This window comes from Cervus canadensis, chromosome 16 (assembly GCF_019320065.1).
Source record: "Cervus canadensis isolate Bull #8, Minnesota chromosome 16, ASM1932006v1, whole genome shotgun sequence".
In the NCBI taxonomy this organism is placed as follows: Eukaryota; Metazoa; Chordata; class Mammalia; order Artiodactyla; family Cervidae; genus Cervus; species Cervus canadensis.
The window spans coordinates 46274566-46300965 of record NC_057401.1 but is presented as its reverse complement, the minus strand read 5'-3'; the positions used below and the strand labels follow the sequence as shown (position 1 = coordinate 46300965).

The following is a 26400-nucleotide window of genomic DNA, read 5'->3' as shown; positions in this document are numbered from 1 at the left end:
CCTGGTCTGGGAGGATTCCACATACCATGGAGCAACTAGGCCTGGGTACCACAGCTAATGAACCTGCTCTCCCAAGAGCCTGAAACAAGAGAAGTCACCACAATGCAAAGCCCAAACACCACACAGCTAGAGAGCAGCCTCTACTTTCTGCAACTGGAGAAAATCCCCATACAGCTATGAAGACCCAGCACAATCAAAAATAAAATAAATAAATGAAATAATTTTAAAAATAAATAAATGAAATTTTAAAACTTAAAAGAACAAATGAGGCACGAGAGAGATGATTACTGTCTTCCATGTGAGCATATAAGATGAGACAGCCATTCATGAAAGAGGAAGTATGCCCTCACCAAACATAAAATCTCGGACTCGATCTTGAACTTCCCTGTCTCCAGACTCTGAGAAATAAATTTCTGTGGTTCAAGCTACCAGTCTAAGGCATTCTGGTGTGGCAGCCTGAACGAAGGCAATTATATTATTATGTAAAGTGGCATTAAGTTATGTTTTTCTCTTTTATTAACTTAGAACTGTAAGACTTCTAGCCCTCAAGCTGGTCTAAGAGAGCAAACAAGGGGCTTTTTAAAATGCAACAAAAAAGAAAGTTTTAATCCATTTACAATTGTTCTTGACCTTCAAAGTGATTAAAAAATAAATAGGCCACCACCAAGAGAAAGAAACTGTTTATTCTACAAGTTTTTGAGAAAATATGACCTTTTATTTTGTCTAAATTCATAATTTGTGCCCACACATAAACTTGCGATCTAATGATTTAAAACCTCAGACAGCTTGTTATCAACTAAATGATCTTACACAGTAAAAAAGTTTCTAATAATGAGGATAATTAAATTTACTAAGACTGGCTTCAAAATCCTAGTTCATTTCACTGCTTCTTAAAATGTCAGGTACAGTGTTTTTTTATTAGGGTCACAGGAATACTCACAACAGTTTAAGATAATGCAACTAGAGCATAAGCTATCTGATTTTTAATTCAAAAGCAGTTATAAAGCAATTTGCTCTGGGTTATAGAATCAAATATTGTCGTTTTAGGGACAAGTGAGCCAGATAAAGGGTTTTGTTAACATTCAACAGTAAAGAGGTACCATAGTGAGGACTTCATCCAACTATAATAAGAAAAAAGTGGAAATAAACTTTACTGAAAAACTATGTACATAATGACAACAGTGAGGTGCCTGGCCTTGGCTTAGCCACACAGAAATTGTGTAACCTTGCAAAATGTTTTAAATATCGCCAACTTTCAGTTTCATTATTTAAGAAAGACAGGTCATGACTTCATCTGATCAGATGTATTTTAATATAAACAACAGCCTTGGTTAATTGATATCTGGCTTACCCTCAGGGGTTAGTTTTGGGGGAAATATTTTAATAGACGGGCTTTCTTAGTGGCTCAGCAGCAAAGAATCCGCCTGCAATGCAGGAGACCAGGGTTTGACCCCAGGATTGGGAAGATCCCCTGGAGAAGGAAATGGCAGCCCACTCCAGTATTTTTGCCTGGGAAATTGCATGGAGAGAGGAGCCTGGCAGGCTACATTCTATAGGGTCACAAAGAGTCAGACACAACTGAGACACTATCACTTTTACTTTCTTCACTACAAAAGCTTTAGAGGGATTCCATCTTGGTTATTTCCCCCAGTCAAGGGGAACTTAGGACTTAGCAACTAAACAACAACAACAGCAATTTTAATAGAAACACTTCTTACAGACACAGGGAAGTAAGCCATCTAGGAAATAAGCACATTTCCCCTAACCCTTCTTACCCAGCAGAATGATGATGCAGAGGAGAATGGCGATCAAGGCGCCCGTGCTGAGCCCAGCAGGCAGGAGCAGGGCCTCGGCGCTGCAGGACTGCATGTTGCCTTGGCTGTCGCAGGCACACACTCGGATGGTGAGCGTGCCCGTGCTGCTCTGAATCGGGTAATCGTTGTCCGAAATCACCACGGGCAAGAGGTAAGTGCTTATTTCATGTCTATTGAATCCATTTTTTCTGGTTAAAATTCTGGCAGTGTTATCTAAAATAAATTTTAACATATTAAAAATAGCTGGGGACAGTGGGTTTGTCTCATCCTGATCACCATGGTTTAACACATAAATATGATAAAATTAAAAAAAATTAAAAAATAAAAATAAAAAAGTGTCTTTTTAAAACACAAAATTGTTATCAAATGTATACACGACAATTTGAATATAGATAAGATAAATAAGCTAGTTTGAGGAGTCAAGGCAATTCAAATATAAATAAAATAAATAAGATAGTTTGAGGACTCTAATAGCATGATTACTTATTAAATGTTTAACTAATTCTCACACATGTTCAAAATGGTGGATTTTTATAACCGGATCATTTATCAAGACTATAGTGAAGTGAAGTCGCTCAGTCATGTCTGACTCATTGCGACCCCTTGGACTATAACCCACCAGACTCCTCCATCCATGGGATTTTCCAGGCAAGAATACTGGAGTGGGTTGCCATTTCCTGCTCCAGGAGATCTTCCCAACCCAGGGATTGAACCTGAGTCTCCCACATTGTAGGCAGACACTTTACCATCTGAACCACCAGGGAAGTCTCGAGATGGTAGCATATGGTTTTTCAAAACATTCAAAAGAAAAGAAAAAATGCATACCAAAGAAAAAAATCATAGTAAATGGTTTTTGTTTACAAATGTATGTGTCCACACACAAAACACACACACATTAATCTTAATACTCATGAAGAAAAATATTAGGTAGTAGCACTTTTAGAATCAATAATACAGTCAAAAACTTTCAGAAGTCCCAATATATGAAGAACAGTGAGCTAATTACTTAATATTTTTGAACTTAGATTTCCACCCATTAAAATTAATTCATTGCATAACTTAAATAGCTGGTGGAAGACACTAATGTAAGAGTGCCTGACGGGCATACTGAAAGAAGTAGGGACTTAATCTAGCTTCCATCCTACTACCTAGTACATTGCTACTGATATTTCCTTTATCTGATAACTCATCCAGTATCCTCAAATTTGTGTTGTGAGTTAATAATATTTCTTCTAGCTCTATATAACAAATACTGAAAAATAAATATACATGGATGATAATTTCACACTCTGTTTGTCCAATGTGCTGGGTCTTGTTTAGCCACCCCACAGGACTGTTTAAGATGCCAGTGTAGGTAAGGGAGTGTTAGGCAATTGCTAAATCAAACAAGCAGCATAGCAAAATTGTAAAAGTAGAGAAGTGACAATATTTTTGCAATATATTGGTTAAACATAAAGTAATCATTTTCAAAATTTTAGCAAGAAGTTAAATCTTACTATATCAGTAGATTACTACATAAGCTAGGAAGTAGACTAGCAAAACAGATATTCACATGCAAATTTTAAAAATCAAATGTAACCCTGATAATTTTGCAATTTTGATTTCTCTTACAATAAGTGTTAGGATACAACTCTTCCTTTCACAAACCTAACCTAAAATAAATCATTTATATGCATGTGAGTATTTTTATAATCTTCTTGCTTAGAATTATAACTTTTCAAAAACTTCAAAATCTTAATTTTGCCTACAAAAGTTTTGATATGTTAAAGAGCCTAAAGAAGTTTTACAATCCACCTGCAATGAGGGAGACCTGGGTTTGATCCCTGGATTGGGAAGATCCCCTAGAGAAGGGAAAGGCTACCCATTCCAATATTCTGGCCTGAAGAAGTCCACGGACTGTACAGTCCATGGGGTCACAAAGAGTCAAATACGACTGAGGGACTTTCAGTTTAACCATTCTATACAAATCATTTTATTAAGTATTCAGAAAATCATCATATAATAAAGCTTTTGATCTGTAAATTACTGAAAAGTGAGAGATTGCATGGGATACCAAGTGTAGTATCACAGAGGCAGGAAATGTATTTTTAAAAAGATGGAGAATTAAAAAAAATTTAAGATGAGGTTATAGATAAATGCAAGGGTATTTTCTCAAGAAATAAACTTTAAGGTGATGTCTGTCATTGGAATTTCTTTCAAAATTCACCCATTAATAGAACATAGTGAATTTATGCAAGATTAAATCAAATATTCCATCAGACTTTACTGGTATTCTAGTTAGGTATGTTCAGGTTTGTATTCTTATGGCTTTAGCCATAGGATCAGGAACTCTACCTACTATAGGAAAATGGTACTATTTATCAAAAATTAATTAAGATTAGCCTTGAATTGTTTCCCCAGTAACTGTGAAATGCTGTGATAAGGCAGTACTATTTCAAGTCTCTATTCCTTTTTAAAATTGAGAGGTGGCTTGTTGAGATCCAGGGCTCAGTTTAACAAGAATATAAAATAAGTTAAAATACAATTAGAAAGAGGTTCAATATTGTCAACTCAGGACAAAGAATGCCACATCTAAATTCTATGTTTAAGTTACCAGATTCAGCAAATTAAAATGATGGGTGTTGTTTTCCTGCTATTCAAATGTAATTGGGCATTTTGCATTTTATCTACCAATTCTATGTTAATTTTTCCAATCACAGTTATTTTAGGTGTCCAGAGGGGTAGAATGGCTTTCCTGATGGCTCAGGCAGTTGGTAACGAAAACACTATATGCAAAACAGAAAAAGAGACACAGAAATACAGAACAGACTTTTGAACTCTGTGGGAGAAGGTGAGGGTGGGATGTTTCAAAAGAACAGCATGTATACTATCTATGGTGAAACAGATCACCAGCCCAGGTGGGATGCATGAGACAAGTGCTCGGGCCTGGTACACTGGGAAGACCCAGAGGAATCGGGTGGAGAGGGAGGTGGGAGGGGGGATCGGAATGGGGAATAAGTGTAAATCTATGGCTGATTCATATCAATGTATGACAAAACCCACTGAAATGTTGTGAAGTAATTAGCCTCCAACTAATAAAAAAATTAAAAAAAAAAAAAAAAGAATCTGGCTGCAATGCAGGAGACCCAGGACCCATTCCTGGGTCAGGAAGATCCCCTGAAGGGAATAGGAACCGGCTTCAGTATTCTTGCCTGGAGAATCCCATGGACTGAGGAGCCTGGCAGGCAAAGCAGTCCATTGGGTCTCAAAGAGTCAGACACAACTGAGTGACTAACACACAGAGGGACAGAAAACACAGACATTTCAGAAGCTCAAATTTAGTAAACAGATGTTACCAACTGATGCACTCTCTTCAGCTGATTTGTGCAAAAATCCTATGATATTAAAAATGAGTAGTTGCTCAGTGTAAAACTATCCATTATCCTAAACTGCTTTCTGACATTCTGAAAGCCAACCAGATGTACTATAGCAACCTCGCTCTGCCAGTGTACATATATGGAAGGTATTGTACATGTGCCAATGTAGTTATTATATTTCTTACAAGAATATATAATTACATCTATAGCAGCTCTAAAACAAAATGCCTGTTTCATTTCTGCTTTTGTTTTTTAAAGAATTCAATAAACGTGTATTTTTGATCACATATAAAATTCATATGTTATATAGGAAAATAGGGAAAATAGTGTATCTTGTCTTTGCCAACTATGTTTTTGTACTCAATTCCCTCACAGGCTAATGTGGCTGCTTTTTCCTTTCTTTCTTTTCTTTTTTTTTTCCTTTTCTCTCTTCTAGGCCTTTAGACTTTGGTGAATCTGTTGCTGCTAAATCTCATTGAAGTTTCCACAAGAGTCTCACCAAGACATTCATTTTCCTGTGTGTCCCACTATTTTTTTATAAGAACTGATTATTTCTGACCTTTCTGAAGTTTGCAAGATCCAGTCTTTTCATTAATACCCATATACTGTCTTCTTTCATGTATTTTATTACTTAAAATTCAACAGTGTAAATTCTATTAAGTAAGAAATTACCAAAATATCTTATTAAAAATCTAGTGAAAACAAACCTTTGCAAATAGATCTATAAATTAATATATCATGTATATGTAGCTGTTAATTTAGGGAAAATTTCTTGTTAAGTCACCTTAAATCATAATGAACACATTCTAAAATTTACCTTCATTGTCTTGTACTGTGAAGTTTGGATTGACAGCAGCTAAACTGAAGAAAAATTTCTGTCCACCTAAAGGATCATCTTTGTCTACTGCACTTATAGTCTGTATTAGCTGCAGAAGAGAAAAAAAAAAGTCCATTTATCAAACTTCCATGGCTAGAATCTTCTTTATATTTAATTTTTAATATCCAATTTGTCTAACATTTTTAAAGACAATTATTTTCTTCCTTATAAGCATGCATCTTTATTTCAGTTCTTCTATCCTTTTATTACACAACAGCAACATTCTCTCTCTCACTCTCCTCAGTTTTGTTTCTGTCTCTTAAATTTTCTCACTGTCAATGTCTCCTAAACACTATCCATTTTTTAATTAAAATAATGAGCAATAACATAGTATTCTTTATAGTTTTAAGAATTTAGATATAGCATTTGAAATAAGTAGGTATTTCATATATGCTTAAACATTTATCTATGAGTTATTTAATGTAGGAAAATTTAGAGTTGTTATGATTATAGCTTTCTTCTTCATCAAAAATAGAGTGAAAACTATTCAAAGAATGTGGAGATTTTATAGAATCATTATGCATAACTTTATAAAGGAAAGACAAACATTATCTATTTTTAGAGTAATCATTCATTTGCATTCTCAATAGAATTATATATTTTTTGATTCAACATATACATACTATGGAAAATGGTTATTTTATAAGGGTTAGCTCTGACTTACTTCAGGATAAGAAAATATAAAAGGCTATCTAGTAACAAAGTAGAAAATTTAACACCTTATACAATGATCATATCACTACTTTGAATATATTATATAATAATTAATATTATGCCTATGTAACAGCTATATAGTTTTGCATAAACATATCAGTTTTTCCTTAACTTATATGTATAATAACATTTTATGTATTTTTTGCATATTTTTCAAGAAGGCTTCAAAGGTTGTTAAATATGTGTATCAATGACTATATAAATGGTCAAATTTATTCTTAAAGGAATATACTTTTCAATGCATTAATTCAACTTAATATTACATGGATATTTGATGGAAATGTTTGTTACTGGTGTTTTATTGATTAAAAAGGGAATTTTAAGCTCTGGGAGTTGGTGGATGGACAGGGAAGCCTGGTGTGCTGCAGTCCATGAGATCGCAAAGAATCAGACACAACTGAGTGACTGAACTGAAATGAAGTTTAAAACTGTAAAATAATTAGAAAAATAAATTATTTTAACTATTCCATATTAAATTATTTTTCTCTTATAGTGTCTTATAAAACTAAAAATGCAAGCACTCCCTAATTATTTACTTTGAAGTGATATAAGAAATATAACTGGACCAAACAAAGATAACTATTTATCATTAGGAATAAGTAGCAGGAAAAAAATTTAAACTTGAAATAATTCAAAATATTTCTTTAAAAATATAACATCACTTTATCATTTTTAGTGGTAATTTAAGATTAAAGCAAGAATTTGTGGCTAATGGCTTATCCATTTAATAAAAACAAAAAGACGGTACATATATAAAGCAATTAATACAATCTTTCAGAGTTTGCTCAAACTCATGTTATTGAGTCAGTGATATTAAATATTATTAAAATATATTTTATTGACTAAAGAAGTAAGGCATGCCTGAGAGAAAATGGAAGAAAGAGAAATAGCCGGTCTTCTCTTCTGCCCTTTCTCAAGGTCCTCTGACTGTGAAATGGAAAAAAATGGGAGTCTAGTTGCCTCATTCAAGCATTGTTATTGTCCAGTTGCTAAGTCGTGTCCAAGTCTCCAACCTCATGGACTGCAGCACACCAGACCTCTCTGTCCCTCACTATCTCCTGGAGTTTGCCCAAGTTCATGGCCATTGAATCTGTAATGCTATCCAACCATCTCATCCTCTGCTGCCCTCTTCTCCTTTTGCCTTCAATTGTTCAAGCATAAGAAGGGACTAGTCATACATGTAAATTACATCCTTTTCCCAGGGGGGAAGTCTTCTACCCTTCAGATTGGGAATAGACAAGAAAAGAGCGCAGTGCGTGCTAAGTTGCTTCTGTTGTGTCTGACTCTGTGCAGTCCTTTGGACTGTAGCCTGCCAGGTTCCTCTGCCCATGGGATTCTTCAGGTAAGAATAATGAAGTGGGTTGCCATTTCCTTCTCCTAAGGAATCTTCCCTACCCAGACATCAGGGATTGAACCCATGTCTCTTATGTTTCCTCACTGGCAGGTTGGTTCTTTGGCACTAGCACCACCTGGGAAGCCCCAAGAAAGGAGGAGGGGTGGCAATTAGCTTTATTTCTGTCTCATTGGGGCTTCCCAGGTGACGCTGGTGGTAAAGAATCCACCTGCCAACGCAGGCAGTGCAAGAGATGTGGGTTTGATCCCTGGGTAGGGAAGATCCCCTGGAGTAGGAAGTGGTAACCTGCTCCAGTATTCTTGCCTGGAAAATGCCATGAACAGAGGAGCCTGGCAGCTATAGTCCATAGGGCCACAAAGAGTTGGACATGACTGAGCAACTTAGCACACAAAACATACTCTCACTATGTCCACACCCCAAGTGAATGGAATTATGTTCCATGTTGTTTAAATGCTGCTCTCAAAGAGCACTTAATTCAGAGAAGTACTAGTTGGACTGAACTACTCTATAAATAACTAAAGCAAATCCAGAAGTCCCCCAAAGCTCCTACTTTCCTGGAAGGAGGGAAGACAGACTTAACAAATTAATTTCAAGAAAGGTTCAGTAAGGAAAGACTTTATCAAATAACGATTTGATTTTGCCTGCTAGAATGATGTAACCTAGAATTCCATCAGTGAGTATTTAATAGTTCAAGCAAACATGTTTCTGACTATGAGACCAAAATGACATCTGACAAGCTGGTCTTATTAAAATTAACTAATATAGGAGGGTTTTGCACATGCAGCCAATTAGACAAAAATTAATAATCATATTCTTCCTGTCAAGTTTGTCAAAATAGACTAATTACTTTTAAAAATTAACATCATCTTTGATTTGATTATTTTCCCTCAATATACCGACTTGTTTTTAAAAGTTCAAAGAATATGAATTTACTGAGCCAGATAAAGTTTCAAAAAAAGAAAAAAGGCATAAAGAAAATAAACAAACACAATCCTTTATTTTGTGTATTTCGAATACATTTGGCGGTGAATACTTATAATGACTCAAATGCTCTGAAAAGATATCTCTTGAAAATCAAATAGAATAACCATAGACGGAGCAATGTATGCAGCAGTTTCAAAGTGGGTAATTCATCTCCTACAGAAAAGGCTTCAACTTATATCATGCTGAGCCTGCCAAGCAGAGAACTATTTGGAATGGTATTTTTAGGGCACACTGTTTCATGAAGAAGTAGGTCGGAAGTAGCTAAGTCCTTTAAATATTCCAAATTAAACATTTCCATAACATTTTCAACTAAAAAAAAAGAATCCAATTGCAGCAATTTTACCACTTCAGACAATAGACAGGCTATTGAATTCCTGTTAGAATCTTCCGAAGGAAGAATTTATTTCACAATATATTTGCATAAAAATGTAACAATGACATTGATGTTTATAAAGAGCATCAAACGAAGTCTAAACACAATACAGTTTCGTAATGGCTTCTCTTTCTTTAATAAAACACGTTTGATTTCCAATTATTATTTATAACATGCAGCTCCCTTCTGTGAAAATGGCACTCAAACCAATTAAGAGCATTTCTTTCAACCATACAGGCTGGCGCTTTTCAAACAACAGAATGAGTCCACTGAGGAAAAGATTTGAAGAGTTATAAACAAAACCGGTATAGGAAGAATGTTTTAAAGGACGAAAACCAAGTCATTAGCACTTTATGTGTTGCTGTAATGATGAAACCCAAGTCTAAGCCTTAGGAGCGAGCTCTTTTGCCCTGCTCCAAAATTGTCTTTGCATATGTTGGAATAGTGATGGAATGTTTTGATGATCTCAAGTATTTGTGTTTTCCCCAATTTTCATTTCCTGTCTTGCAAGCAGTTACCAATATTTATCTAATGGCACATCAGCATTTCTTTTCCCTTTTGTTTATTCATTTGTCTTTGTTTTTGAAAGTTAAAAAGTTCTTTCCTCTTACACTTGAAGTTTTGCAGCTACCATTTCATATCTGCCTGCAATGCAGGAGACTCAGGTTTGATTCCTGGGTCAGGAAGATCCCCTGGAGATGGGAATGGCTATTCACTCCAGTATTTTCGCCTGGAGAATTCAATGCATAGATAAGCCTGGAGGGCTGCAGACCATGGTGTCTCAAACAGTGGGACACGGCTGAGCGACTGACACTCACTAACTTGGCTTTGCTATTTGTTTGTTCTACTTATATTGCTGGGACTTTCAATGAATGATTTTATCTCTGTTTGCTCATTCCTCTCAGGATTAGGAGAAGAAAAATATTTGAAGGGCCCATTAAAAATCTTCCTATGCTTTTAAATCCTATGGGTGCTTACCTGTCCTGGTCTGGCATTTTCACAGACAAAAGTGTCATAGAACACAGCAAATTGCGGGGCATTGTCATTAACATCCAAAATTCTCACGAAAACAGCCACTCGAGTCATCTCTTTGGGATTGTCTAGGAAAAGGAGAGGAAAAATTTTTTTAGGAAGACACATTTGTACACCAGATTTAATTTATATAAGCATCTTGTAGATATTAAGTGCTCATATTCAAATAAGCATCAACTTCATTCTACTATCATAATGAACAAATGCAATAAAGAAAATTACTACAGAGCCTAATTAAGTAGTCATGAATTCAGTTAATATTGGGCTCAAGAGTGCTATTAATATTTTGAAAAATCTTTTTAAAAGCACAATCCAATGTAATTGATTTCAAATAATATTTGTGTCTTTGCTCTCCAAATGCACAATGTAAGAACAAATATTTATTAAACCTTTATTATACATCATTAGATTTCTTAATTTATACCTTTTTTTTTTTGACAAAGAGTGGTTTTAGATAAATCAGTAACTTGCCTGAGGTCATCTTCTATGTGGAAGTTGTTAATTACAACCTACCCTTCTGACTACTTTTATCACTAAAATATATTTCAACAGCTACTGTTAACTATCCTTTTGGAAATCTTACTATATACCCTATATAACTATATCAAATTGAATGGAAATTTACAATGAAACACAAGATTTTAAATGTTTCATTAATAAAATTGTTAACTGTACCATTTCATCAATACAAGCTCAATTCTCAATAACAAAATTAGTTCAATAGTTACATGTAGTATAATAATCATGATTTTTTTGCCAAAATCAAGATCATCAAAGTTTTCACATAAAAACATGCATTTAAAAATATGTTTTGATTTGTATATATAATTTTAAAACATGTCTATTTAGCTTATCCTTGGGTAACAACCTCATATTAATAATAACTGTATTTTCCCCTCCAAGGATTTTTCCAGGAACTTGCACTGATATCCTGAGAGTGTTTGGGCATCTTAAATTAAGGTTATAGTCATCAGCCTTCATGATCACAAAATCTCAGTTTCTGGATATAGTTCAAATTCTTTGTGAACTTTGGCAAAATCAAACTCAAGATCAATATAAAAGAAGAAAGGAGTAATTAGCTAAAAATAAAGCAAAGCAAAAAAAAAATAGTTGATCTGGGGGATAGTAACCATCTTATTAAATGGCCTCTATCTACATGGGTTATGAATAATGATTTTCCCTTTGTGAAATTTATTTGAATTTCTGATTTTATCTAAATAATTTTCAGATACAAGGGTTAAAAAAATCTTCTCAGGTACAAACAGGGAGTATATTACTACACAAAAGAATTTATTTCTCCTTCCTTTTCTTCATGTAATTATAATGTAACTAAAATAATGAAATCAGCAGTTTCAAAAAATAACATCTAAGAACTAATTGTTTGGCAGGGAGGCAGACAGAATTCTAAATCCATTTGAAATGGATTTCCTTTCTTTCCTCTTTTCAAGAGAAGATTTAAAACACTTCCCCTCTTTAACACTATTGTTCAGTTCTCCTTCAACCTTCTTAACCCAAAAATATTCAGCTTTCAGGTTCTAATTTCATATTTGCTCATCTATTGCTACATGTTTTTCACTTCTTAGCATGTCAGGTGGTTATTAGAGTTTAGACTCTGGGGTCAGACTTGATTCCCAGGTTCACCATTCATTCAGTGTTTAATTTTGTCCAGTTTACACTCTTCCTCTAATGCCTCAGGTTACTGAACATGAATCAAAATAGAACTTCTGATCTTATGAAGTTATCTGAATCATTAGGTGAGTGAATACAAGAAAATTTCTTATCAAAGTATCAATTCGTTGGTAAACACTCAACATTAATACACCTTGTTATCAGGGGCTTCCTTGATAGCTCAGTTGGTAAAGAATCCGTCTGCAATGCAGGAGACCCCAGTTTGATTCCTGGGTTGGGAAGATCCCCTAGAGAGGGGAACAGCTACCGATTCTAGTATTCTGGCCTGGAGAATTCCATGAATTGTATAGTCCATGGGGTCGCAAAGAGTCAGACACGACTGAGTGACTTTCACTTTCACTACACATTGACTATTGTTATTAAAATCATCTTTATTATCACTGTTATGTCTTCTCCATTTCCTTACATTGTTTAAAAGCTTAATCTATCTTTCTCCATACAAAGCATCTACACAACAAAAATACATCAACTAGTTTTCTTACAGTTCATGTGTATCTCAGGAGGAGTACTTGTGGGGAAAAGTGGAGAGAAGAAAAAAAAGAGAAAAATGCTATTCCACTATTTTCCTACCTTTCTTATTCCTAAACCATTTGCTAATACCCAGAGGCATAGTGATTCACCTATAAATGAATCCTCAACTACCCAAAGTTACTTTTGCTATGGGGAAGAGTGGGGAAGTATGATTCATATTGTCTAGAATGTGCTCTTTAACCTACTTTTATAGTTAGTGGACATAAGCAAAATGTTTTCTTTCAATACAAAGTTTTGACATAAAAATAACTCTTTTGTTGGTAGCAATTCACTCTCTAACTATGTCATAGAAGCCAAGAAAGACAGAAAAGTTTCACATCTAAAAAACTGCACTGTCAGTCCCTTCCCTAACACAATACAGAGATTCTCCAGCCTCTTTACACATAACTCAAGGCTCTTCAAATCAAAAGCTAAATCCACAGGGATAAACATGCTTTGTAAAGCATCAGGCCTGGAGTCATCTATTCAAAAAAAACAGTGCTTACACTAATCTTTTTACTGGCAGATGTGGCAGCTTATGTATAAATCAAAATATAAAGCCTTCCCAGGAAGCATCATACTGAATAGGAGCCGGCTTACATTTACCACCTGAGCCTCTCAGTCATCCGGCAGACTCTAGTGTAGTGAGAACTTGTGAGCAATATAGGATCTTAAAATCTATGTCCTAAGGTAAAACCATGCCACATATTCACAGGCTTTTCTATACCCCCAGGAAGAAGAAAATATAAATCGCCATCTAGAAATCCCAGGCTTTAGAAAGAAGTATTTTTTTGTACCTCCTTAGGGCAAGAGTTTCCACTAATAAGGAAGGAGGTATAGAAAATGGAGCCATTAGTCAGAAACTTTGTTCTACTGTTCTCAGAAAGTATTGCAATGCTTATAGTTTAATTCTTAGATATGGTTATAGGAACTCATTGATTTCTACAACCATGTGTTTTACAATCTCTGATTGTGACCTTAGTTTTAGATTTTATATTCTCTATATGGCATTTTTTTTTCCCCAAAAGAATAAATGACTCCATGGTATAATGCACTAAGTGATTGCCTAGAATAAAACTTGCCATATGATAGGATACACTGCTAAGGAATGTAGAATTAAACTGTTAGAGGCAGGGTCTGGAAAATCATTGATAAGAAGTATATTTTTTGTTCTTTCTGCACTGTTCTGGATGAATGGCACAGGTACCAGTGTTACCAAAATCTAGCAAAAACAATGCCCTATATGCTGTTTCCCTCTCACCCTCATTCCATTTAATCATCGGAACAGCATGATGGGCCCCTCACTGTGTGTGGTTTGGCAGGTAGGCATTTCCAGCAGTTACTCCATAGACTGGTTTTATTTAAGGGCAGAAAGTAGGTTTAGTTCTTAAAACGAAGAACATAATTGACTTAGCTTTTAACAGAATCGTAATTATTTCAGCTAGCTTTAGAAGTTAAATTTCTCAAAGTACCTGAAATGGAAAATGCAGTTCCTAGCTCATTAGGCTTGAATAAGGAGCTTGACTAGAGCAGAGAGCACAAACAATCGTGATTCTGGAATAATCAGACTGGATCCTGTCAGGCGCATCTAACATTGTGATATGGATACAGATACAGAAATAAAAGCTTTCCTTAAGAAAACCTCAAAAATTCTTCAGTTCACCCTGAGAGGTACAGCCATTTATATTTCATTATGGAAAAACTGGATCGTTTGGATGGTAGGGTTCATCTATATTTCAGAGCCAGATGTAAGAAAAAAATTAAGTCTAGTACTTTCTCTTGAGGCATAAAGTTCCTTGCTGATGATAAGTCTAGTCCAGCTCCACCCTTCTGAGGCTTGCTGTTTCAGCCCCAGTGCCCTAACTTCCAAATCTTGGGATGATTACTTCAAATAACTTGACCTTGATATGTATTTGTGGATTCAGCTCACTTTTTCAGAACTGAAATGTATAGTCTTTTTTTTTTTTTTAACCCCATGATTTAGTCCCTAATTAATGCTTCTATTTAAGACAGAGTTGCTTTATCCCATGCACATATCATAATACAGGAATCAGAAACCATGAACAGGTTTGCATGTGTGGACAGGCCTTGCTTCAGGGACATGTGCAATTTAGCAGGGCCTCACAATCAGACGGCCCCACTCTTATTTAATGCTCTGCTGTTGACATCTGAAATTTCTTCATCATATTTTAACATGAGGCCTAAGATTTTCATTTTACAGTGAGCTCTAAAGATGATGTATCCCAGTCCTGTATATGGGTAAGAACATTTGCAATTGGAGACAGATAAGACTTCAAATGGGCCACCCAGTTCTTTACCTCCTAGGGTAAAGAACCTGTCTGCCAGTGCAAGGGACACAAGAGATGCACAGGCTCTGTCCCTATGCTGGGAAGATCCCCTGGAGGAGGGCATAGCAACCCACTCCAGTATTCTTGCCTGGAGTGTCCCATGGACAGAGGAGCCTGGTGGGCAACAGTCCCTAAGGTCACAGAGAGCTGGACATGGCTCAAGTGACTTAGCATGCACGCATGACTTTGAATGCTGGCTCTGTCTGATACTAGTTGGGTGAACTTTTGTAAATTAATATAGAATTAAGTATTAGATCTAAAAACAGAATGACTAGTTTCAAATCCCAGTTTTATTACTTCTGGCATTGTGACTTTGGACAAGTTACTAAAATCCCTGGAGTCTTACTTCATTCTTTGTTAAATAAGGTCAATACAAATATTAGGAAGAAAAAGTTGATTTAAATTTCTTAGAATACCTGTTTAGAGTGCTTAATGTTAGCTATTATTATGGTTGCCTTTGTTTCTTTACCTGTTAAAAAAAAAGTAATCATATCTATCTCTGTGTTTATTGTTCAAAAATGGACTTCCAGCATTTCAGCATAAATTTTAATTCATAGTGTCCATGCGATGAATTTAATGTATTCCCCTTTCTCACAAAGAGAATATCTTTAGTTTCTAATTCTAGATCATTTTTATTAGTTAACACTAAACATAGATCTGTGGATGCCCATAGCTATTTCTCAGCATATATAGTAGAAACTATTGAAAAAAATTATAGGTGTTAAGGAGCCTTTTCAAATGTTAGATTAAAATTACAATTCATTTGTGCAATGAGATGGAATTATTCTTAATATAAAATAAAACCTAAAATTATGCTAAATACGATATACGTAAAATTCATCTTACTGATTTCAGCAGCTATAACAGTAAGATTGTGCCACTGAGATAGTTCACGGTCAAGTGGCTTTGATGTATAAAGGGATCCATTTCCAGAATGTATGTTAAAGATCCTGTCAAGGTCAGTATGGCGATCCAAGGAAAATCTGAACATAGAGGGCAGAGAAAAATACATGGCAGTATTATTGATGGCTTGCAGGAGAAAATGGTGAAATGCAGAGACACACATATAGTGATATTTAATAATTTTAGGAAAGTGCAAAGTACTGATCCAGAATGCAGACTGTGTCATGGATTTATCATACACACATATGCACACACACACACACACACACACACACACACACACACACACTTACACACATTGACCCTCTACCATCTCCCCAAAACCTCTTCCTAAGGCCTGAACTGATTTTTACTGTGCATTTAAATGCTGGTGTTCTGAAAATTTTATGTTATTAAGTCATTATGTATTGCATATTTAACTGATCCTGACGTATTTTTTCCACAAAGCTTAGAATTACAAGTTTTACCCTACCAACTGAATTTACCTAGTGATTGTTAATCCTATTAGAGAATTATTACATGGGTCAAATGCAAAAGATCATTCTCAGATGCAAAGTTTTGGAGTAAGAATATTGGAGATGTTAATTTCCTCAGCGTAGTAGGTCACCAATTAAGACAATGTTCCAAAGTTTCAAAATTTCAAGACGATACCTGGTTTGCTTCAGTTTCTTACCTACATGTATCACTATCAAATGTATACATTTTAGCCAGAGATATTTTGAGTAGAAAAGTTTGGGACAGGCATTTTTAGATATTTTATCAAATAAAATCTTAGTGTATGTAATAAAAAGACAACTATTCTGCAAATTAATTAAAGGCATAGTGTTGAGTGTTATTCCAAAACCTAACAACAGGTTTATCCATCAGGATGATGTAGTTGGTATAAATCCCATTATTTTGGAGATTGTCAGTCAAGGTTTGAAAGAGTAACTCTCATTGGTGGTTCCTGCCACTTCACACTCCTAGTGGTTTATGAATATTTTGAAATTCTGGAGGTAGCAAGCATAATCCCCTTAGTTAACTTTAATGTTCCCTATTAAAACATTTTTAAAATAAAGCAAGATAAACATGACAAAACTAGGAGTAATATGTTATGGCACGTATTTCCCTAAGCCACAACTGTCATTTATTTAAGGAAAGTATATGAAATAGCATTTTAAATTATATTTTATAAGTAATAATACAAAATAATTTTGAAAGTGCCATAAAACTCTTATTATTCTTTTCCTGTTCCAAACTTGTATAATGTTTCCAAAAAACAGTTGAAATATATGATCTTTATGCTGGATTTTGAATAAATTGCATTAGAAAAATAATTTAACATACCAATACAGTTAATGTGATTTTATGTTTGAGGATGGCTTATTTTAGATTTTTATTTCAAATCTGTTCTAAGTAGAATAGACTAGTAATTTACAAATTTCCTTAATAAACCCCAGCCCTTTCTAACAAAATAACATGAATTTAGTTTTCTATTCAAACAACATGTTTTAGCCATTCACAAATAAATCAAAATATTATATCTGAAATAATTCATAAATTACATTTCAAGTTGACAAAATTTTTACACTACTGAAAAATCCAACATAAATTTTACCTCCTCCTTGGAGTATTCCATTATTACCTGAAGTAGAAGCTATCTGTCCCCTTCCATCCTAAAGCACCTTGTCACTTACCATATTGTATTAGGAGTTCGTCTCACATCTCAAACAGGAAATCAAACATGAAAACAGCAAGCATCATACTTAGTGTCTAGTACATACTCAGTGAATATTACTTCTCACACTGAATCTACTTTCTTAACAAACTGAGAATTTCTTGAGAAACATTTTAGTAACTGATATGGTCACCCACAAATATTTGTTGAATAAAAGAAATAAGGACGCCTTTGGCATATTGGCAAATAATAAATATCCTTATTTTTATAGATTTATGGCAGGAAATGGAAGTTTGTCAATCAATATAAAGTATCATTTTCTTTGCCAAAGCCATTTTATATGTTTTTTCTTTTTTTTTTGTAGTTCAGTTTAGAAAACAATGATAAAATGATATGTAAAATTATCTGGAAGATACAGAGAGACCCTTGTTCTTTTTCACAGTTGACATAATTATTGCTGACTCTTGAACAACATGGGTTTGAATTCTACGTGTCCATTTTTACAACAAATGCAAATTACAGTATGCATTTATTAAAATAAATAAATTTGAGGTTGACTCTTCATATGCAGAGCCATGGATTCAGAGGGCCAGCTATGAAGTTATACTCAGATTTTTCACTGCATGGGGGCAGGGGAGATTTATACCCCTAGTCCCCAAGTTGGTCAAGGGTCAATTGCATATTTTTCAATACTCTATTGATAAATTCTATGTATTATCTAACATTTTCATTTTAGAAATCAGTTCCAGAAGACATATTTTAGGTAAATCCTTTTAATTATTGAATTAGCATCCATGATATATGACATGGACAGTTCATAATATGACCAGTATTATCCTATTGTGTGTGTGTGTGTGTGCATGTGTGTATGTGTGTGCATTCAGTAGTGTCCGACTCTTTGTGACCCCATAAACTGTAGCCCTTTGGCTCATCTGTCCATGAAATTTTCCAGGCATGAATACTGGAGTGGGTTTCCATTTCCTACTCCAGGGGATCTTCCCAACCCAGGGATCAAACCTGGGTCTCTTATGCCTCCTGTATTGGCAGGCAGGTTCTTTACTGCTAGCACACCTTGGAAGCCCCATTATCTACTTCTAAATGCATTGGTTTAGTAAAATTACTTTATTTCTTTGATTATATATAAATATATATATATATATACATATACACACACACACATACATATATATAATCTGCATGGTATATCAAGATTAACATCTAAAAATATTCATGTCCATTTTCTTCCTTATTAGTATAAATTCAAATATATAACAAAGAACATGGCTAGACTCTGTCATTAATAAACAATGAAGTCATTAATTCTGTTGCTTAGTAGATATCAATGGATTTTTTTCTCCTAGCCCATAGATTTGCATCCTGATGAAAAATTTAATTAAAAAAGAATCCACAGACATATTTTAACATAGAATAACCATTATTCTATAAGATAGGGCTTCCCAGATGGTGCTAGTGGTAAAGAACTCGCCTCCCAATGCAGGAGATGTAAGAGATGTGGATTTGGTCCCTGGGTTCAGAAGATACCTGGGAAAAGGAAATAGCAACCCACTCCAGTATTCTTACCTGGAGAATCCCTTGGACAGAGGAACCTGGCAGGCTACAGTCCCTGCAGTCAGAATCTGTTTCATTAAGTGGAAATAGATCTTTATATTGTCACCTTATAATGCCACTAGATATAAACTGAACTTTTTAAAAATACTATATTTTATTTTAAAAAGGCTCTTTGAAAACTAGAAACACAGAACATAGGCTGTTAAAGTCAATTAGGAGCATTGTCAAGAGAATGCTTGTTAAGTATTTAAAAGGGAAAAAATAAAAGTGTATATTCAATAAATGTCTACCAAATAAATGACAAAAAAAATCTTAAAAGAAAAAAAAAATCCAAGGAATGCAGCAATTTTAGTGAAGACAAATGGATGGGAGAAAAGACGTTTATGAGAAAGTCATGCTGGCAGGTGGGAACTATACTTGAGTACATTATGCAAGTTTGGGGTGCCAATATGTAACCTGTCATGCTGTATGTGACTATAAGAAAATATTTAGGTAAAATTATATAAATTAAATAGTAATTTATATTCATATATATATATGTGTGTGTGTATATATATATGAATGACTGCACTTAAGATATGACAGGACTTAGAGAATTTAAACTTTGAGCTAGAGTCACATGGCACATAAAATTAGATATTCCCAGAATTCTGTTGCTGCATAGTTAGGAGTCAGAGAGGTGTGTACTTGGAAACTGCACAACCATTTGAACTTCTACTTGACTGGTCCACATTGTAAAAAGGGTAACCAAAACCAGTCTGCTCAGGATTAAGGAAGCAAACGGAGTCCAAAACAACTGATGGGGAATCCAAAACAACTGATGGACTAACAGCTTAAAGTAAGCAGTCATTTTGATGCTGAATATTGTACATATAGGTACCTGGTACATTTTTAAAAATGAGAGAACAAATGTCAACGAAAACTTTGTCCTTCTCATTTATATGTGTTTTCACATCTTATGTGTTTTTAGGGGCCATAAGAAAACAAAGCAAAACAAAAATTTGAAATGACTCTGATCTTTCTAGAATGTTCTAAATTGTCTGATATAACCAAAAGAACAAACAAAAACTTTCCTCTTTGCTGGTAGGAATACAGAAGAGTTTATAAAACCATAGTGCCTTATGACATTGTTATGATTATATTCGTTTTAATTACTAAAACTTCTCTCAACCTCACATTTTATTTAAGAACCCAAAAATACAAATAAATTTATTTGGTTACACTGCAAATGCACAGCTGAAAAACATCGCCTTTACCTGTATAAGGCATCAGTCAGAACAATAAATACCTTAAAGAGATGGGAAGATGATGCAAGCCAGTTTTCAGTAACTGGCATGATTAAAACTGAAGAAAACTGTGAAATTTATGCATACCTTGCCCCAGAACATAAACAATTTATTTTAAATACGTGTGCTCAGCAAATGTATGCACAGCTCTTTCAATGTATTAAGTGCTTTAAGTAAAATTTCATCATCTCTCCATTTACTTCAATTCCCTTTCTTTTCATTGTAAGCATAAGCATACTTACCTAATGGGGCTAGAAGTAGAATCTGGGTCCCTTGCCATCACAGTACCAATGATTGTACCCACTTCAATATCTTCATGAACCTCAAACAGATAGGAGGATCTGCTGAAAACAGGGGGTTCATCCACATCTTCAATAGAGATTTTCACAATTGTTGTATCTTTAAAAGGTCCTAGGTAATAAAAACGTGGATCCACATGGGTATTTTCTGCTTCAACCTTCAGAGTATAAAGCCTTCGGCTCTCATAGTCAAGTGGCTGTATTAAGAATAAATAAGTAAATAAATCATCAAATTAGATAGAAGGAAATTGAATCATATGTCTTTTCCAAGTTACAGTATGACTTTTAAAGCCTAGTTGAGTTCTGTCAAGTTGTTCATTAACTGTAAATAAAGTAATAAAAATATAAAATATAAAATAAAACTACTTTTACACATCAGGTGGAATTCAGTTTTATTTTCATGTACTTGAAATGTAGTACATCAGAACATAGGAAAATGAGAATCTAAATCTTAGAAAAATTGAAAAGGATATTAATATCTATCATATGTGATGGCAACCCATTATAAAAAATGGATTGGTGGATTGTGTGTGTGTTTGTGTGTATATTTGTGTGTGCTGAGTCGTTGGCTACAGCTAAATTTTTTGAAGCAAAAAATTCAGTCATCTTTTAAAATATTTGCTGTGATATTTCCATTCTGTTTAACAGACCCATAGTACTACATAAATTTGATGAAAGTTTGAAGACTAATACAAAACCTTTCAGCAGTTATGTGAAACACTGAAAATAAGAACGACCTTGGGTAAAGAGAAAAATTCTGATAGTAATTGGTAATTAGGTTACATTATGAAACAAAAAGAAATTTAAATATCGAGTTGGCCCCTCCTTTGCTGGTCATTGTCTTTGTTGTACTTCGAACTTTGTAATAGACCCTGAGGAGAGTTTTGAGATTAACTAGTGGTTACTTTATGCAAATAGTATGCAGGATGTTTCATTAGGACCTAAATTTTATTGGGCCTTACTTTTTCTTACAATGATGGTACTGATGCTACAATAAAAAACTAGTTACCTTTAAATTGTATCACTGAGCATATGTGAGCAGAAAAGCTTAATTTATGTAGCAGAAGGGAAAATGTGAACAATGAAATTATCTTCCAATCCATGCTGTCACTTTTCATTAGCAACTCTAATTATTGCTTCATACATCTGGATAGATGGCATGTTACTTTTTATGCCTCCAACTGTGATGATATATTGCTATTATTAGCTATTAACTATTTTTAAGGAAACAATGTTAATAAGGGACTTTAATTAATGTGACTCAGAAATACAATCACACATATACTAACTTGCCTTTAAATTTTGTAAAATCTCAGGTTTCGGGTTTTAATTAACAAAAGCACTGGGTCAGAACGTCCAAGGTGATCTTTTGTTATATGTCCCTTTATGCATATATTTATGCATTTACAATGGAACATGATAGGGATATTTCTTAATGGACAATACTTGAGTGGATAATACATATCAAAATATCTACTTTCTAAACAGATGATTATTTCCACGGCTGTTCTGCACCTTTTTCACAGTGATGATGCCCTCCTGGGTGTCCTTTTCAGTTATAATGTCAAACATATCAGTCCCATCACCATCAATAATTCGGTATTCTACTTCAGCATTTTTCCCAGTGTCAGCATCCGTTGCTTTTACACTTCCAATGGCTGTGCCAACTGGGGAGGATTCAAGAACTCGAAGATGGATGGTGTCTGTACAGATGACAGAAAAGAAGAGAGAAAGAGAGAGAGATTTCCTCAATAGAGCATTTAAAGGTAAAATGTGTATGAGAAAATATTATAAATCTTAAACTTTACATTAGATGTTTACTAATAAGTTGAATACACACAATACGCAAAATATATAGTTTTGGGACAGAAAAAGTAGAAATATAGGGTGCTTGATCTGTGCTTACTAGTTAAACAACCTATACCAAGAATTCTGGTTTTAAAAAGAGCATGTTGTCTTCTTTTGCATTTGCACAAGTAACTAGAGATTAGCTTTGAGTAGAAATATGTACCTGTGTGTGTTTATACAATCACAGCAAATCACAGAATATACCACAAGTATTTCTATATTTCAATGAACATATCTTTAAAATTGTTTTTCCTTTCTTGTTTTCAGTTGTTTATTATTCAGTTTATTGCAGCTGCAGAACAGAACATTACAAAATTCCATGCAATCAGCCATAGTGGGGAGGAACCCCACTTCTGTTTGTGACAGGAGACACAAAGATAGTCTGTGAGGAATACAAAGATGTCCTTCACAGTGTCAGTGTGAAAACACTAAATTCTGACAAACTCCCTTCCATTCCAGAGCAAAACAAGAATTTATCTAAGCCCCTGATTCACCCAGTCATGCTTCCAGCATGAACCAGCTCTCCTGCTAAATGAGATTTATGTTTTAGCACCTGATCATAAACTACATGCTACTGACAGATTAATTGACCCGAAGCACACTTCTGATTGAGCAGATTCTCGCTCATAAACCTTAATTCTCCTTAATATATGTAATAAAATCCAGACCTCTTAGCTAGTCATACTCTGGCCTGACTGTATCTTTCCTAATGTGTCTTTCATTCTGTCACTTCCAGGAAAGATTTATACCAAACTGGACTTTTCAAAGTCTTTCTCGTCAAAATTAATTTCCTACATCTCTATATGTTCACATACTATTTCCCTCAGATAAACTTCTTCCCCCACTGTCTTCAAATAATTATAACACAATTTACCAAATCTGAGAAAGTGGCTGTCTTATGTGTTGAGTTTTTGGGGGACTAGGGCCCTTAAGAGTCATATGTTTAACTCCCTAAACCCTATTCAGGATCTCAGAATATGACTGTACTAGAATATAACAGCTTTACAGAGGTAATTAAGGTTAAACAAGAAGGTTAGGTTGAGCCCTAATCTAACATGTCAAGCGTTTGGACACAATCAGGCACAAGAGGAAAGCCCATGTGAGGCCTGGAAGAAGAGGGCCATCTACAAGTCAGTGAGAACCCTCAGGAGAAACCGCCTTGATCTTGGACTTCCAGCTTCAACAACCGTGAGAAGAGAATGCCATGCAGACTGTTTTTCCTTGCAGGGCAGCCCTAACAAACTAATACAGAGGCCAACATCTTCTCAGTTTGAAAAGTCCTTTCCTAGGAGACATCATTAAGACTCAATTTCGACCACACCCTAGTCGGTCACTTAATGTGTACTTTTCTTTTTCTACATTTTTTTCTCTCCATTAATTTCTGGTTATACCATTTTGACAGCAACTCTCAATTCATTCCTTGGTTACTGTTTTACTGGCTCTCTTTGCCTTTTCTATTTCTTCTCCTAGAAACACCTATTCCTGGATAATCAGATGGTTCATCCTCTTTCTTCTTCAGGTGACTACTCAACTGTGACCCCTCGGAAGCTTAATATTTTACTGAAAAGAACCTTTTTGAGAAGGCGTCACTCTTCCTATCACTTACCACTGCTAGGTATTTTATGATTTACTTATTTATTTGTATGTACCATGAGGATGTTACACAAGACAGGGACGACTTTGCATTTTTTTCACCACCATATTCCCATTGCATTTCTTTGAATGTAATAGCTACTATGTACTTTTTCTTATATTGGATATCTGAGAAACTTCCTAACTCATCTGCCAGGTCTTATAATTGGCCAAATCCAATTAAATCCCTTATTCTTTGAGTGCACACTGCAGCCATATTACCCCTTTGAAAACAATAATTTAATCAATAGTTATTCAGAATTTTGAAACTATTTGACAACTCACTTTGACCTTAAAACATACATAGGCTGGCCCTTCATAGATTCTTATTTCCTGTCATTTTCACCCTTACTTAATGGTCTCCATACACTGGTCTTCTTTAGGTTTTTCAAGTACGTTTTTCCTCTTCAATTTAATGCACTTTTTTCCTTATGAAAGATTTTCTACACAAATCTTTGCCTGGCAACCTCTGTCTCTTCCTTTGATTACACATATGTGTATGGCCGAGTCCCTTTGATGTCCACAAAGGTTAATCGGCTGACTTCAATATAAAACAAAAAGCTTACAAAATCTAGGTGTCTTCAAACAGTAGAAATTTATTGTCTTACAGTTTTGAAAGCTAGATGTCTGAAACCTAGGTATCTGGCAGGGCCATTCTCTCCTTGACAGCTCTAGAGACAATCCCTCTTTGCCTTTTCTAGCTTCTAGTGCTTGCCTTCAATCGTTGGCATTCCTTGATTTGTCAATGCATCATTCCAACTATGTGGCCATCTTTCCCCTGTATTTTCACATTGTCTTCCCTCTGTGTATGTCCCTCTGTGTATTTAAATTGCCCCCTTTTAAAGGATACTAGTCATATTGGAAAAGGGCCCCAAACTTAAATACCTCCTTTTAACTTGATCACCTCTATAAAGACCCTATTTCCACCTAAGGACTTAAAACTATATTTTTATGGAACATAATTCAACCCATAATAGGATACTATGATGTGAAGTTAAATATTAGCATAAATAAAATCCACCAATGTTCTGAGAAGAATATTTGCAGAAATGCTATATGGAATTATTGTTTGTAAAGTTAAAAAAAAAATAGGAAGAGAGTCTAAATGTCAAACAGCCTGAAAATAGGTAAATAAACTGCTACATTATCACACATCCCAACATAATATAAAATTGAAAAATATAAGCTATAGTTACATTGAAAAAAAATGGATGAATCTTAGTTGCATCATATTAAGTGTAAAAAGGCAAATTTCAGAAAATTATATACAGTGTGACATTATTTTTACAAAATGTAAACAAGACCTCAACACTATTCTGTTTGGAAAACCATAAATACTACATATGTGTGTGTTTGTGAATAATCTCTTTCAAACACACACACACACACACACACACACACACAATTTGAGTATCTTGCATGTGAATGCAAACTATTTTTAAAGTTCTTGTAATGCTTTAAAGCAGTGATACTTATGTTCTCTTATAGTTACTGCATACTACATGAAAACATAAAACAAACAAGCAAACCCATATCCACCATAATTAATTGTCAAATACAGCTTTGTTTAAAAGTGTTATTAGTCTTTACTGGTACTTGATGGAAATAAATATCTCCTATTTAAATATCTAAATAAATATCTCCTATTTAAAATTCAGGGCTTCCCTGGTGGCTCAGTGGTTTAGAATGCACCTGTAATACAGGAGACGTGGGTTCAATCCCATATACGTAATAATACAAAAAGAATCACAAGTAGAGTAAGCAGGAAATGAAAAAAAAAACAACAATAACTTTGTGAAAAGCAACAAAAACTTAAAACTTAAAACTCAAAAGCAAAATCAAGACAAGTAAAACACTTTAGCTGGATCATATCAACACAAGAAATAATGTAGAGTCATCAGGTGGAGAATATTTTTAAAATATACTCATTATGTTTTAAGGGATGAAAGTTATAAAATTTTTGCTAGAGAATGAAAAGTGTCTTCCTGTATTGATATGAAGCTAAATACAATATCTAGTAGCAGTCAAGGTTAAAACAGTTAAAAAATAATGGATGGGTTAAACAGAGAATTAAAATCACAAAGGGCAGTTCTGATGAGCTAGAGGACAGTGGAAGGAAGTCCACATGATTAAAAATTAATATATAATTGTGAGG

The 26400-nt window shown here is 34.5% G+C and overlaps 1 protein-coding gene across 3 annotated transcripts in view; it reads right to left on the bottom strand.

Moving 5' to 3' along the window:
- The window catches only part of LOC122454581 (cadherin-10), a 191206-nt gene that overhangs the window by 4973 nt on the left and 159833 nt on the right, over positions 1–26400 (bottom strand). For all 3 annotated transcript variants that reach the window (XM_043489150.1, XM_043489149.1, XM_043489151.1), the window contains 6 exons: positions 22281–22468; positions 20709–20962; positions 15898–16034; positions 10451–10572; positions 5988–6096; positions 1776–2027 (listed from right to left, as the gene is read on the bottom strand). In XM_043489150.1, the coding sequence (XP_043345085.1) occupies positions 1776–2027; positions 5988–6096; positions 10451–10572; positions 15898–16034; positions 20709–20962; positions 22281–22468 (1062 nt within the window). The remainder of the gene's footprint in view (positions 1–1775; positions 2028–5987; positions 6097–10450; positions 10573–15897; positions 16035–20708; positions 20963–22280; positions 22469–26400) is intronic.